Below are 12364 nucleotides of genomic sequence, written 5' to 3'. Positions count from 1 at the left end.
GGCGGAGAATAGAAAAAACATGAAACCTCATCCACTGGCGGGATGAGGTTTCATATCGGTTTTAAAAAAGTTTATTAATGTTTTTTTGCAATTTATTAACATGTCCCATCTCGTGTGACAATGTCACATGAGGGGAGCATGTTAATGATTTTTTTTATTTTTCTATTTTTAAAGTTTGAAAACCTTTCAGCGATCTCCCTGAGGCAGCACTTAGCCTCAGGGAGATGTGCGCTCTTTCGCGTGCATGCATGAAAGAGTGCATTCTTGCATCTGGGAAATCTCCCCCCACCCACTCCCCCCCCCCCCCCCCGGACCCACACAGGAAACGCATAGCGCTTCCCAGTGGGTGTCACGTTAAGGCCCGCCCACTTAAAATGGCGGTGGGGCCCGCTTCTCCGGCGGGGATCGGATCCCCGCCCGCCCGACAGGCAAAAAATTCAGCCCACCAAGTCCAATTCATTTAAGATACGGTCCACATACTTATCAATTTACTCTTGACAACTCACCTCCCCAATTACATTCTGTGTAAAAATGTAACATGTTCATCATCCAAGTTCTCATTATTATAGAAATTTTGGATGATTCCTAACTCGGGTTAATAGGTAACCATTGCTAAAGATGCCAACTAGCTACTTTTCAGTGCATATTACCTGCAGTGATGAACATTAGAGTTTGGCAGATCATTGTTCAGAATAACTTGGCAAACTGGCATCTGTTTGGATTTGATCATGGGGTGTAATACCATCTGAAAGACAATGTTAAAGCACTTCACAACTTCGTGTCGATATATTACACCTGAATCCAGAGTGATAACAACTTTTATAGGCTTTGAGGTTATAGTTTCAGAAACATCTTGTACTTTCATAGAAACTGCATTGCACTCTGCCACAACCCTCCACCTTGGCTGAGTTGTGTAAACACTAACTTCTTATCATCTCATCAACCTGCCTTGAGAATGGCACAAACACTTCAAGGAAGAAATTCTGAGTGCTGGAAAATCACAAGCTGAAAGTGAACAATTTTATGATAAAGTGCAAGGGAGTGGCAAAGTGGAGTTTGTACCCTTATATCTGCAATGATGCCTTAAATAAGGATGAATGATTTCAGCATCAGCTGAGCACTGTTTATTAAGCACTTAAATAAATGAGTAGAGCCCTGTTTTCTTGCTTTTGAAGTTTAGTCCTGAGGTGGGTAATGAATTTAAGTACCACTAGTGTGGCAAAAAATCTGCATAAGCAGCAAATTTCTACAAACCTCTAAAAGTAGGTAAATCCAGTCACATTGACTCAAACAAATCTAAATTTATAATATAATCTGAACTTTGAGAGTGTGGCCTGAATTTTCCCATTGGCGATTTGGGGGCGGGGCCCGCTCGCCGAGGGGAAAATGACACGGGATGATGTCGGGAGGAACCCATGACGTCATCCCGGTCCCTTTAAATTTTCAGGAAGGTGGGCGGACAGCAAAATCAGCTGTCCGCCCACCGACCTGCCAGTGGCCAATTGAGGCCATTGACAGGGTCATTAAGATAGTTAGAGACCTGCCCGTCCAACCTTAAGGCTGGCAGGCAGGCCAGGAGCCCCAGCGGGCTTCTGATAATACATGAAACCTCATCCACTGGCGGGATAAGGTTTCATGTCTGCTTTTAAAAAGTCTAATAAAGTTTATGTCCTTTTTATTAACATGTCCCATCTTGTGTGACATTGTCACATGAGGGGGACATGTTAATAATTTTTTAATTTTTCTATTTTTTGACTTTTCTTACCTGTCAGTAAACTCCATGAGACAGGACTTTGCCTCAGGGAACAGTGCGCTCTTTTACGCGCATGCTCAAAGAGTGCACTTTGACAGATGGGGAATCCCTCCACCCCCCGCACAGGAAGCACATAGCGCTTCCTGTCGGGAAGGCCGCTGGGTGGGTCTTAATTGGCCCGCCCACTCAAAATGGCGGCAGGCCCCGTTTCGGTGGCGGGGATCGGCTGTCTGCCCGCCGCCGAGCCGGTGGGGCCCGCCCACCATCCGAGGGCAAAATTCTGCCCAGTATTACATTCTCACTCCTGACCATTGTCGCATTATATATTGAACAACAGTTAATTTTAGAGAATTTTCAAGTAAATGTGCGACAATTGGGATCAAAGCTTTAATACCCTTGTATTTGTATTGGTATTTTGTTGACACGTAGCTTGCAGTCTGTGTGCGGCCTACTAATTTTAAAGTAAAAGTACAAAAAGCACATAACATTTCTACGTGATTGTTTTATTCACGCAGGAGTGGTGTTTTAGTACCAGATGATATCTTCCTCACTAAAACTCAGCACTGTCCACTGCAAACACCACATGAACATTCTCTTTGTAAGATATCGAATTTCTTACCTGAGAAGAGAAAGCAATTAACCTATCAGCATTTCAAAACATTGTACGGGCGTGAGAAAGCATTTGTTTTTTTCACCGCCTAATTTTTCAGCAAGTGGGTTGCCATAATATCATTGATGGTGATCGAAGATTTTCAGGACGTTTTCTTTCTCCCTAAGACTTGTGCCTTGAATATAAGTCCCCCTTCTTGGGGGACATCACGTGTGGGGTGAGCTCAGTCAGTTGAACTCTCTGCTTTCCCACCATCTTCCAACCGGTACCTGCTCCCTTAAGCGGGCGAAAAGGACACCCACAGAAAGGGAGCGGGTTCCGGCTTAAAATATGTAGAGTAAGTGATGATGTTACTGGGACCCCATTTCAATATTACTTGGAGGCCTGAGTGGGTGAACAGCGGCTGCCCGAGGCTCCCCTCCCACTGCTTGTGGCTCGAACCACCGCCGACTGCCTCCAGAGAGGGAACCATCCTCACGGCTTCCCTTCTGTCACCCATTCCCCTGCTGGACTTGTACTGAATCTGGCTATGCTCAGGGAGGACTCCAAGAGAATGCATGCAAACGTTGCCCGACCGTTAAGATGGGCGCCAGATTCCCGAGTTCACTGACCACTTTGGTGCACATGAGCACTCTACCCTTCCCCCAACGCCCCCACAACTTTTAAAATCAGGCCTTGGATTCAAATCCAACCATACACATGAAATGAAAAATTCCTCTACCGGTTTTAGACTCCGAATAAAATATGTTTGTGTAAACCCAGCCTGTTTACAGTGGACACCTGGCTGCAACACATACATGGCTAAAACTTTGCATTAGAGTTTGCCAAATTATAGTGTTCTCCTGAGTACTGAGACCTAATTTGTGGCAGCATACACAAAGCTGGAATTTCTTTATTCTGGAAGAGTCGCTCAAGATATCTTTATGCTGACTTTAGGTACAAAACTTAATTTTTCATTAACCAAAATACTCAGGCTTTCAACACAAACAGAAGTCTGAAGGTGTCCATGACTACTCACTTTGACATTCTAATGACTATTAACACTTTTTGCTTTGTATGAATGTACTTTTCATAAACTTTTGAGAACAATTAAAGCATTTGAATGGAATACATTATTAACTAGAAGTAGTGTATAGTAGCTAGCTCATTTATTTTGCACTAATCCACAATATAATTTCCATGAAAATACCAAGAAATAAAAAGGTTTAAGAGGATGTCAGCTCAGCCTATAATCAGGTCGATATGCAGGATTAGTTCAAATCACCGGCCTCCCCATTATTCTCTATCTCTGCAGCCTTCAAGCTGCAGCTTGTAGCCTGTATGTCAGCCCAAGCCCTGAATATGGGGTCAGCAAAACCACAGCAACTAATTTCTGTTTCTGCTTTTGTTTATTGCTCCATTCGTTTCTCCTGTTTGAATGTCTTGGTTCCTCGAGGTTTATTTTCAGCTTTCCTCCCTAAATTTGAAATCAGGATCTGTTAACATTGGCAGTTTGGGAAATATGCATTTAAGCTTTATATATGTGACCCAGGGGCTCTATGTATGCAGTTCAGTCTACCATATGAACAAAAATTTTGGACATTTCTCTACTGATGAATTGAATCTGTCCATTTATTTACTGAATATGACAAATTTGTTATGATAAAGGTCAGTCTATTTTAATGCAGTAAAATCTGTGAGTATGGCGGTAAAATTGTTCATTTTAAGTGTTTTTAGGCATTTGACTTGTTTCCTAGTTCTTGGTTCCCAGGTCTGGCATAAAGAAGCTCCCCACATCCATTACATTAGTTCCAGTGACAACTGAGAGAAAACTTTTTGTTTCTGTTTTTTCTCTTTCCCACTCACTTTCGGCGTTTTATTTTCCCAAAGGGAGTAGTTCCACTTCCTGTGCCCTTTTACATATTTCACCTTGCATATTGTATATTTTTATGCAAGTTTGTTGCTTTCTCAGCTTTAAATAAAACAGGTACCAATTGTTTCTCACTCTGCTAATGCATGGTCCAAAAGCCTGTATAAATGGATAGAGCATTGTTTCATGCATCAAAAGGAATACCCATAATAGCCCAGCTATAGAACACCGAACGCGTTGATATGCAGTTGGTGCAAAGCAAAGTTTAAGCTGTCCCCAGTGGTCTGTTAGACTGCCTACTTCATTGTTAATCTTCCTGGTGGACCAGCCAACTGCCAGATAACATTTAACAGGCATTAAGCTGTAGTGAACAGAGCTCCATTTCCCTGGGTAAAGGACAAACCTGAAGGCAGCAGTGTAACACAGATCTATTGGTGTTGTACTGTTTTAAACAAACAGCAGTGTCAACTGTATCTGTAGTATAATACCTTTAGAAACATTTACAAATGTGTTTTGTGTATGGTTCCAATAAATTCCATCACTATAGTTCAAAGGAATACATTGTCACGAAATTATTGAAAAAACATGCATGACTGACCTTCCAATTACATATGATGAGGAGGAGTGAAAAATTCCCCTTGCATTGTAGGGATGCAGCAAAATGTTAAAGCATTTATGAAAAATTGGTTCAGGATTTTGCTACACCAAGCACACAGGAAACCTTTGGATGAGATTTTTAATTCTGCATCCCTCCTTAGAGGAACATTTGATTCCTTTGAACACAATCAAATCTGAAGTTTGCCACCTTATCATTTCCCAGGCAGTGTGTGTTAGAACTACAAGTATTATCTTCCATTGGGTCTTGGAGTATCTTCTAAGATATTTTTAAAAGATTTGTAACCTTGTGTGGAGTGTTGGGTCAGTGTGAATCCCAAACCCTGACTGACAATGTTTTCACTAAGTAGGTATCAACATTTACAAATTTATTTTATTTAGCAATGTTATAGAAGAAACAAAGCTGGCAAAATTGGATGTTATGGTTTTTCGAGATTATATCAAAAATAATCTGTCATTTCAACAAGTAAATGAGAGAATCTGGTAAGTAACTGTCATTATTCTATTATTTAATAAGATTTCAAATTAAAGGAAAAAGTTCAAATTAACTCATACACTTTCAAAAATTGTCTCATTAATTATCACTGAATATGACGTTGATCACTGTGTATACTTTCAAAATAAAAATATTTATTTTTTCAAAATAAAAAATATTTAAGAATGACAAGATGGAATCTTCAGGAAAGTCAGAGGCATTTTGAACGAGCTTACTCCAGAAAAGATTGACAAGCTATGCCTTGAGCTCCTCAATGTTGGTGTAGACTCTAAACTGGTCCTAAAAGGGATCAATTTAATGATATTAAACTCATTGGCTCAGAGATAATAAAAAGCTTGCACAGCTTTGCTCAGGCATCAGAACATTCCCTGACGTTTGAGGTGGGAATGGAAGAAGGTCTGTAGTAACCGGGCTTGTACTGTTAGACTGAACAGGCCTGATAAAATGGCTGCCTGTGTCGTCCAGCACTGCTAGCAATGGTTGATGGCAGAAGGAGACTCTGGGATGGGTCTTCATGCCGCTTTGTGTATGGCACAGAAAAGGTGCTGCCCGGGTTGGTTATAGCAACAACTTTCAAATATAAATGCAGAATTAATGATCAGAAAATTGTTGAGTTTTCTTATTAAAACAATTCACCCAACGTGTGATTTGTTTACAATGCTAATCAAGCCTTTGAGCTGAAGGAACAGATTTTACTCTTACACACACACACAGTTATACAATTACCTGGGTGGAGTACATTGCAAAAAGTAAAATAGGGAGAATTATTGGCTTATAATGAAGCTTGCAGATTTCTAAGCATTTGAAGGAGTGGTCAGAAATTCAGGTTGGCCCTTTTACATTTTTCCTCAATGCATCTACCCAGGCAATAAACTTTTATATGCAAGTGCCCTGCCCTGAAATTCCACCCCTTCCTCCCACCCCTTTTCAGATAATCAAGACAGGAGTAATTTTCTATAAACTACTCCTGTGGCATCAGAACAAAACCAGCTTTTATCATGACTGATAACTCACGTCTAGCGAACTTGAGTAATGAGGCTGGTGCCACCTTGTGGTTTGTTTCACAACAGTTACCAGTTCTCAATACAGCTATCTATATTCGAACTTCCAATTCTGCTGGTACATTTCCTTCAATGATCAGTGCTCATTAACAAAATTCTTCTTCTTGGTGATAGTGTCATGTCTTTGGATAAGAAGTGTCCTTTTAATTTTGGAGATCAAATCTTGGCAATCAACAAACTTCAGATCCATGACATAAAGGAATTCAACACGCTTGTCGACAAATCGTTGGAAGAGGAGGTACATCACATTCCAGCTATACTGAATGGCATCTGCTGTTTAACCATGTTATGTTGAAAGGTGCCTTGGTAATTTTGATGGTCTAGAAGATCCTTGAGAACGTGATGGCAGCAAGTACCAGAATCACCCAGAATCTCACAGTGCAGAAGAGGCCCTTCGGCCCATCGAGTCTGTACCGACACGTGAGAAACACCTGACCTACCTACCTAATCCAATTTACCAGCACTTGGCCCATAGCCTTGAAAATTATGATGTACCAAGTGCTCATCCAGGTACTTTTTAAAGGATGTGAGGCAACCCGCCTCCACCACCCTCCCAGGCAGTGCATTCCAGACCGTCACCACCCTCTGGGTAAAAAAGTTTTTCCTCACATCCCCCCTAAACCTCCTGCCCCTTACCTTGAACTTATGTCCCCTTGTGACTGACCCTTCAACTAAGGGGAACAACTGCTCCCTATCCACCCTGTCCATGCCCTCATAATCTTGTACACCTCGATCAGGTCGCCCCTCAGTCTTCTCTGCTCCAACGAAAACAACCAAAGTCTATCCAACCTCCCTTCATAACTTAAATGTTTCATCCCAGGCAACATCCTGGTGAATCTCCTCTGCACCCCCCTCCCCCCAGTGCAATCACATCCTTCCTATAATGTGGCGACCCAGAACTGCACTCCAGTACTCCAGCTGTGGCCTCACCAAGGTTCTATACAACTCCGGCCCGGGCTGCTTCCCTGGGATACATTGCCATAGTGCTCCACAGGTGCACCAGGGAGGTGGTCAATATGCCTCGTTTCAAATGTTTTATTTATATTATTATATTCGTCAATATGCAGGCACCAACCAATGTAAGAATTCCCTACACCAATCCTGCCCTCACCCACTCTCTCTGCCTCACTGGCCTCAGAAATACCAGGTGTAGGTTCCGCCTCATCAGGCTGAGTGGGAACCCCAAAGTGAAGCCAGAGCCTATTTTCCAAACCTTACACTGCAAGAGTTACAGCAAGAGCATATTAAAATATTCAAAGAGTTTTGCCTTCTATATCTTTGTGTCGTACTCCTGCTGGCTACATCACATTTAAAAGGTCTCTAGGAGGGAGTGCGGTATAACTTAGCTCTATGTCTGAGATTCTTCTGTGGGAAGTTACTAATCTCAACCACACCGTTGTTGAGAGGCAACCAAGTAGTTTTACACAGTAAGGGAGGGGCATTGGGAAACCTTCTCCCTCAAAGTCTTGTGACCAATTTATAGGTGCTATGATCCATGGAATATGAGCGAATTTTAGAAAGATCAGAAGCATCTTCATTTTAATTCTTAAATAGCACCTGGGGAATAAATTGAAAGATTCAAGTACACGGCTGACCACTTAATATAAAACCAAAATAAGCTGGGGGTCCTCTACAGATTGTCAAAGAACAAGGTCTTTTGGCTCGTCCAACCTCATCCTTCTAGAAGAAGATACTGTTTCCCTTTCCTCTATTGCAGCATCCAACATCCTTTGCAGTTCACTGCAAGGTTTTTGCCTCTCTCACCCTGCCTAAAACTTTTTAAGGATTAATTATACGTCAGTTGTTGAGTTACAGAATTTGATATTTTTACAATTAATTTCCCAAGGAAATCTTCATTTGAAAATATCCCTAGTTCACAAAAAGGTTTATTCATTAGTATTTGTGTGACTAAGTTTGTCAGTAGCTTTGGAATGTTTCGTTTCATGTCAGTTTATATTGTTGGGTTTTAAAATATGGTAGATGGACTACTCACCCATACTCAATGAGAACAGCCAATATTGCAGTGCTCAGTGGAACATAAGCATTGCCTAAGCATCACGATTCCTGTAAATTAGGATGTTTGAGCTGTACATTTCCACCTCGGCACATAGTCTAAATAGAGTACTATTCAACAATCTGTGGCATTGGAACAAAACTGGTGCTACTTATGGAAGTCTCAAATCAACTGTATACTTTTAAGACTTAGTCAGCTTTGTGTCAGCTTTAAAAATGGTGAAAAGCTAGGAAAATGGAGGTCCAAAGAGGCTGGGGAGTGGTGGATGAGGGCAGGGTCCAGGTACATAGATCATTAAAATGCCATGAACAGATATAGAAAATAATCAAAAAGGCTAATGGAATGCTGACCTTTATATCTACAGGACTGGAAATCAAAGAGGCAGAAGTCATGCTGCAGGTGTACAAAGCCCTGGTTAGATCACGCCCGGCGTACCACAAGCAGTTCCGCACCTCACACCTTAGGATGTATTGGCCTTGGAGGGAACGCAATGTAGATTTCCTAGAATGATATCAGAACTCCAAGGGTTAGATTATGGGGAGAGATTACACAAACCAGGCTTGTATTGCCTAGAATTTAGAAGGTGAAGGGGTGATTTGATTGAGGTTTAAGATATTAAGGGAAACAAATAGGATAGAGAGTAATTATTTCCACTACTGAGTTCTGGCACTGATGGGACTGCCAGTCTGATCGGCCGGCAGATCACGAGGGCAGATTTCCCCCCACTGAGGGGCGCAAGTCCCTCCTTCACCTCCTTAAGGTGTTATGGCTGCGGAGCGACCTTGTTTTACGTTGGTCGGCTTAGGCGGGGTGGAGAGCATAAAATTCAGACCCTAGAGTTCTTCAGCTAAAATAGATGTAGATATGATAATTATATGGAAATAAGGCAAGAGTAACATCACCACAGCTCCCACCTCATTTCCTGGATCTTCATTCGGCACTTACACAACATGGAGTGTCTATAGGTGGTGGGTTTTAGTTATAGATCAGCTCTTTCTCAAATCGGAGCTCTAAGGGCGCAAAGCAAAGTACTGGAGGCTGAAAAATTAAAGCTTCTTTTATGTTTTAATAAAACTGATCTGAAACAATAAGATAAAGGCAAAATACTGTGCATGCTGGAAACCTGAAACAAAAACAGAAAATGCTGGAAAAACTCAGCAGGTTTAGCAGCATCTGTGGAGAGAGAAACAGAGTTAATATTTCGAGTTCGTATGACTTGAAACAATGATTGACTTTGCTCATCTGCTGACTCCTTGAAAAGGATGAGCTTGTGCCAGGGCTTTTTCAGAATTAATCTGAACTCAGAATTACAGGTAGGGTTCAGATCAGGTCAGAAGCAAACCCTAGACAACAGCAACCTGCACCTACAGCACATTTTAAGGTAAAGAACATCCCAAAGAAATTTATAGATAGCTGTATGGAAATAATATGCCAAGCCAGCGAAGGAGAGTTCTGAGGGATAACCAAAAGTTCAAGAAATGAATGTTGAGGCTATTTTTAAAAAGGAAAAGTAGAAGTTTAAGGAAAAAGTTCCAGAGATTAGACTGGAATCAGAGGAATAGGGAGTATGTGGGAGGGGGAATAGAGTCGGAGGAGGTTGTGGATACAGAATGGGGTGAGGCAGCAGAGGGATCGGAGGAAGGAGGAGAATCTGACATGTAATGAACCATTTCAAATTGCTAAACGTTAAACCTGCATGGTTCAAATATCTTGCTTTTTACCGACTAACATGAGAACAAGTATATTGGGTGTATTTCTGGAACTGTAGTCTAACAGAAGTGATTCTTTCCCAGGTGACAGTCACCATATTGCGACTACCTGAAGCACCGAAATTTGACAGTGAAGAGCGTAAATGAGATAAATGAAAAATGAAGGAAACCAATAAAATGTAAGTCACGTTTACCCTTTCATTAGGCAATGGGAATTTAAGCTATTTGTAAATTATCTTTAATATTCAGATGACCACTGTAGTGCTTGTGGATTACTTTATTCCTCTATCTGCAAATACTAACACAGCTTCTGATCTCTGCTCATCACAGTGCAGAAGAATATAACCGTATCTCGCTGTAAAATTCTACCTACATCAGTAGTGTTGATAAACACTTTCAGACATAATACATTTTAGCGTCACTACTGAAATTCAGATTCTATCAGATGCATAACATTTTGCTTTCAGTTTGCTTTTTTTAAAGAATACCTTCCATGAAAGACGTGCACATTATTCCTTCATTATGAGTAAATATACATGCATAAGGTCGGTGTGGAAGAGTATTCTAGGAGCCATATTTCATAAGGCATCAAAAGTCCATGACCAGTTTCACAATGCTATAGAGAAAGCAAATAGGGCACTGTGATGAATAGGTAGGTAGTTAACTAGAAATATTGCAAGCTATTGAGATGGCAGTTGAGATCTGTGGATGCTCTGTTATTAGGTATGTTCAAGACAGGGATTGATAGATTTTTGTTTATTAAGGGATAATGGGATAGTGCAGGAAGTTGAAATTGAGGTAGAAGATCAGTCATGATCTTGTTGAATGGCAAAGCAGGCTCGAAGGGCTTACTCCTGCCCCTATTTCTTATGTTTTGATACAGATTTTCTGAAATCTAATTAGCTTAATATTTTATATGCAAATGTTGAACCTATGTAAAGTATGTTTAAGGAAAGTTATGCAAGTTAATTATATTTTCTTTGTTACACAGGGTTGTAATTTGCATTCAGTACAATCAAAGCGCTAATGGTGCTGGAACTATCACCGGTTAGCATTGATCATGCCGAGTCATCCAGCAACAGTTCATCAGTATTTGTTTTTATCTTCCTTCTCAACCTTCATTCTTTAAATCATTAATGATTGGTGTTGAAGAGATCTGGGAATCTTAATGGCCCTTTCATTTAAGTGGTTGAAGTGCATAAAAACCTAGCACAGGTTCACAACCTCAGCCATCTTAAGCATGCTGGCATTTCCTTTATTATCCCTAGACAAATGCTGAGATCAAATATATTACAGTCTTCATTAACATTTAACAACCTGCTGTGATTTATAGGCATAACAGTAAAGTGTCCTATTTAGCCAGCTGTGTTTTTTTTTAAAGATGAAATCCCTGTGCATTGTGATTTACTAAAAGGCAATTTAATTATTGAAATGAAAATTGTGAAGCTTTTAGTGAGCATTAAGCACATACATATATACATACAAATCCATTGTAAAGTGCTTGGTGTGTATGCTGGATTTTTTTTGCTGCTTATACTAGAGGACAACATAGAAAGATGTATTAACATTATTGCTGCTGCTAACATTTGTCCTTCATTTGTAAGACAATTAATGTCACTACCAGCATGCATTTTATACTAATCCTCCTTGTGCCAATGTTGCGAAATAATATTATTAATTGTGGTGAGTTTAGGTACAATTAATAGTCACTATCTTACACAGATGCATTCACATTAAGATTAGTTGATAAGTATTTTTTTAATAATTATATTCAAATTTAGTGCAGAGTAGAATTAGTACTTGAATTGATGTAGCTAAATTGAAGATTAATTTTGCTGTGTTATGCTATAATTTTCATGCCACATTTAAATTGCCATAGCTTAAAATAGTTACAAAACACAAGGTGTAATACATGCACTATTCTGCCTCTTCAGTTGTTCAATAATTGCTTGAGATTCTTTGGTACTGACCCAAGGAAAGTTCCACTCTCCAGAATTGACACCCCACACCTTGATAAGCACCAAAATTCTCTGTGCACCTTCTCAAAATTTATAAATTTAACAAGCAGTTAAGCTTTTCAGTTAACTAGTAAATCACCAGTATTGAATTCTTTAAATGTTTCTTCTTTTTGTATCTGGAGCACATAATCCAGGCTGACACTTTGGTAAAGCACTGAGGAAGAGCTGCATTGTTGAATGAGATGTTGAACCGATTGTCATCTCAGGTGCACATTAAAAGGCCACATGGCAATATTTGA

The 12364-nt window shown here is 40.4% G+C and overlaps 1 protein-coding gene across 1 annotated transcript in view; it reads left to right on the top strand.

The window, feature by feature from the left end:
* The window catches only part of LOC144694381 (pleckstrin homology domain-containing family S member 1-like), a 30577-nt gene extending 19343 nt beyond the window's left edge, over positions 1 to 11234 (top strand). The window contains exons 12-15 of the mRNA XM_078564699.1: positions 5209 to 5310; positions 6499 to 6622; positions 10192 to 10286; positions 11099 to 11234. Coding sequence (XP_078420825.1) covers positions 5209 to 5310; positions 6499 to 6622; positions 10192 to 10254 — 289 coding nt within the window. The 3' untranslated portion in view covers positions 10255 to 10286; positions 11099 to 11234. The remainder of the gene's footprint in view (positions 1 to 5208; positions 5311 to 6498; positions 6623 to 10191; positions 10287 to 11098) is intronic.
* Positions 11235 to 12364: the final 1130 nt, after the last annotated feature.

Source organism: Cetorhinus maximus, chromosome 20 (genome assembly GCF_964194155.1).
Source record: "Cetorhinus maximus chromosome 20, sCetMax3.hap1.1, whole genome shotgun sequence".
NCBI classification, from domain to species: domain Eukaryota; kingdom Metazoa; phylum Chordata; class Chondrichthyes; order Lamniformes; family Cetorhinidae; genus Cetorhinus; species Cetorhinus maximus.
Note: the sequence above shows the minus strand (reverse complement) of the source record. Positions and strands in the feature narration are given on the sequence as shown.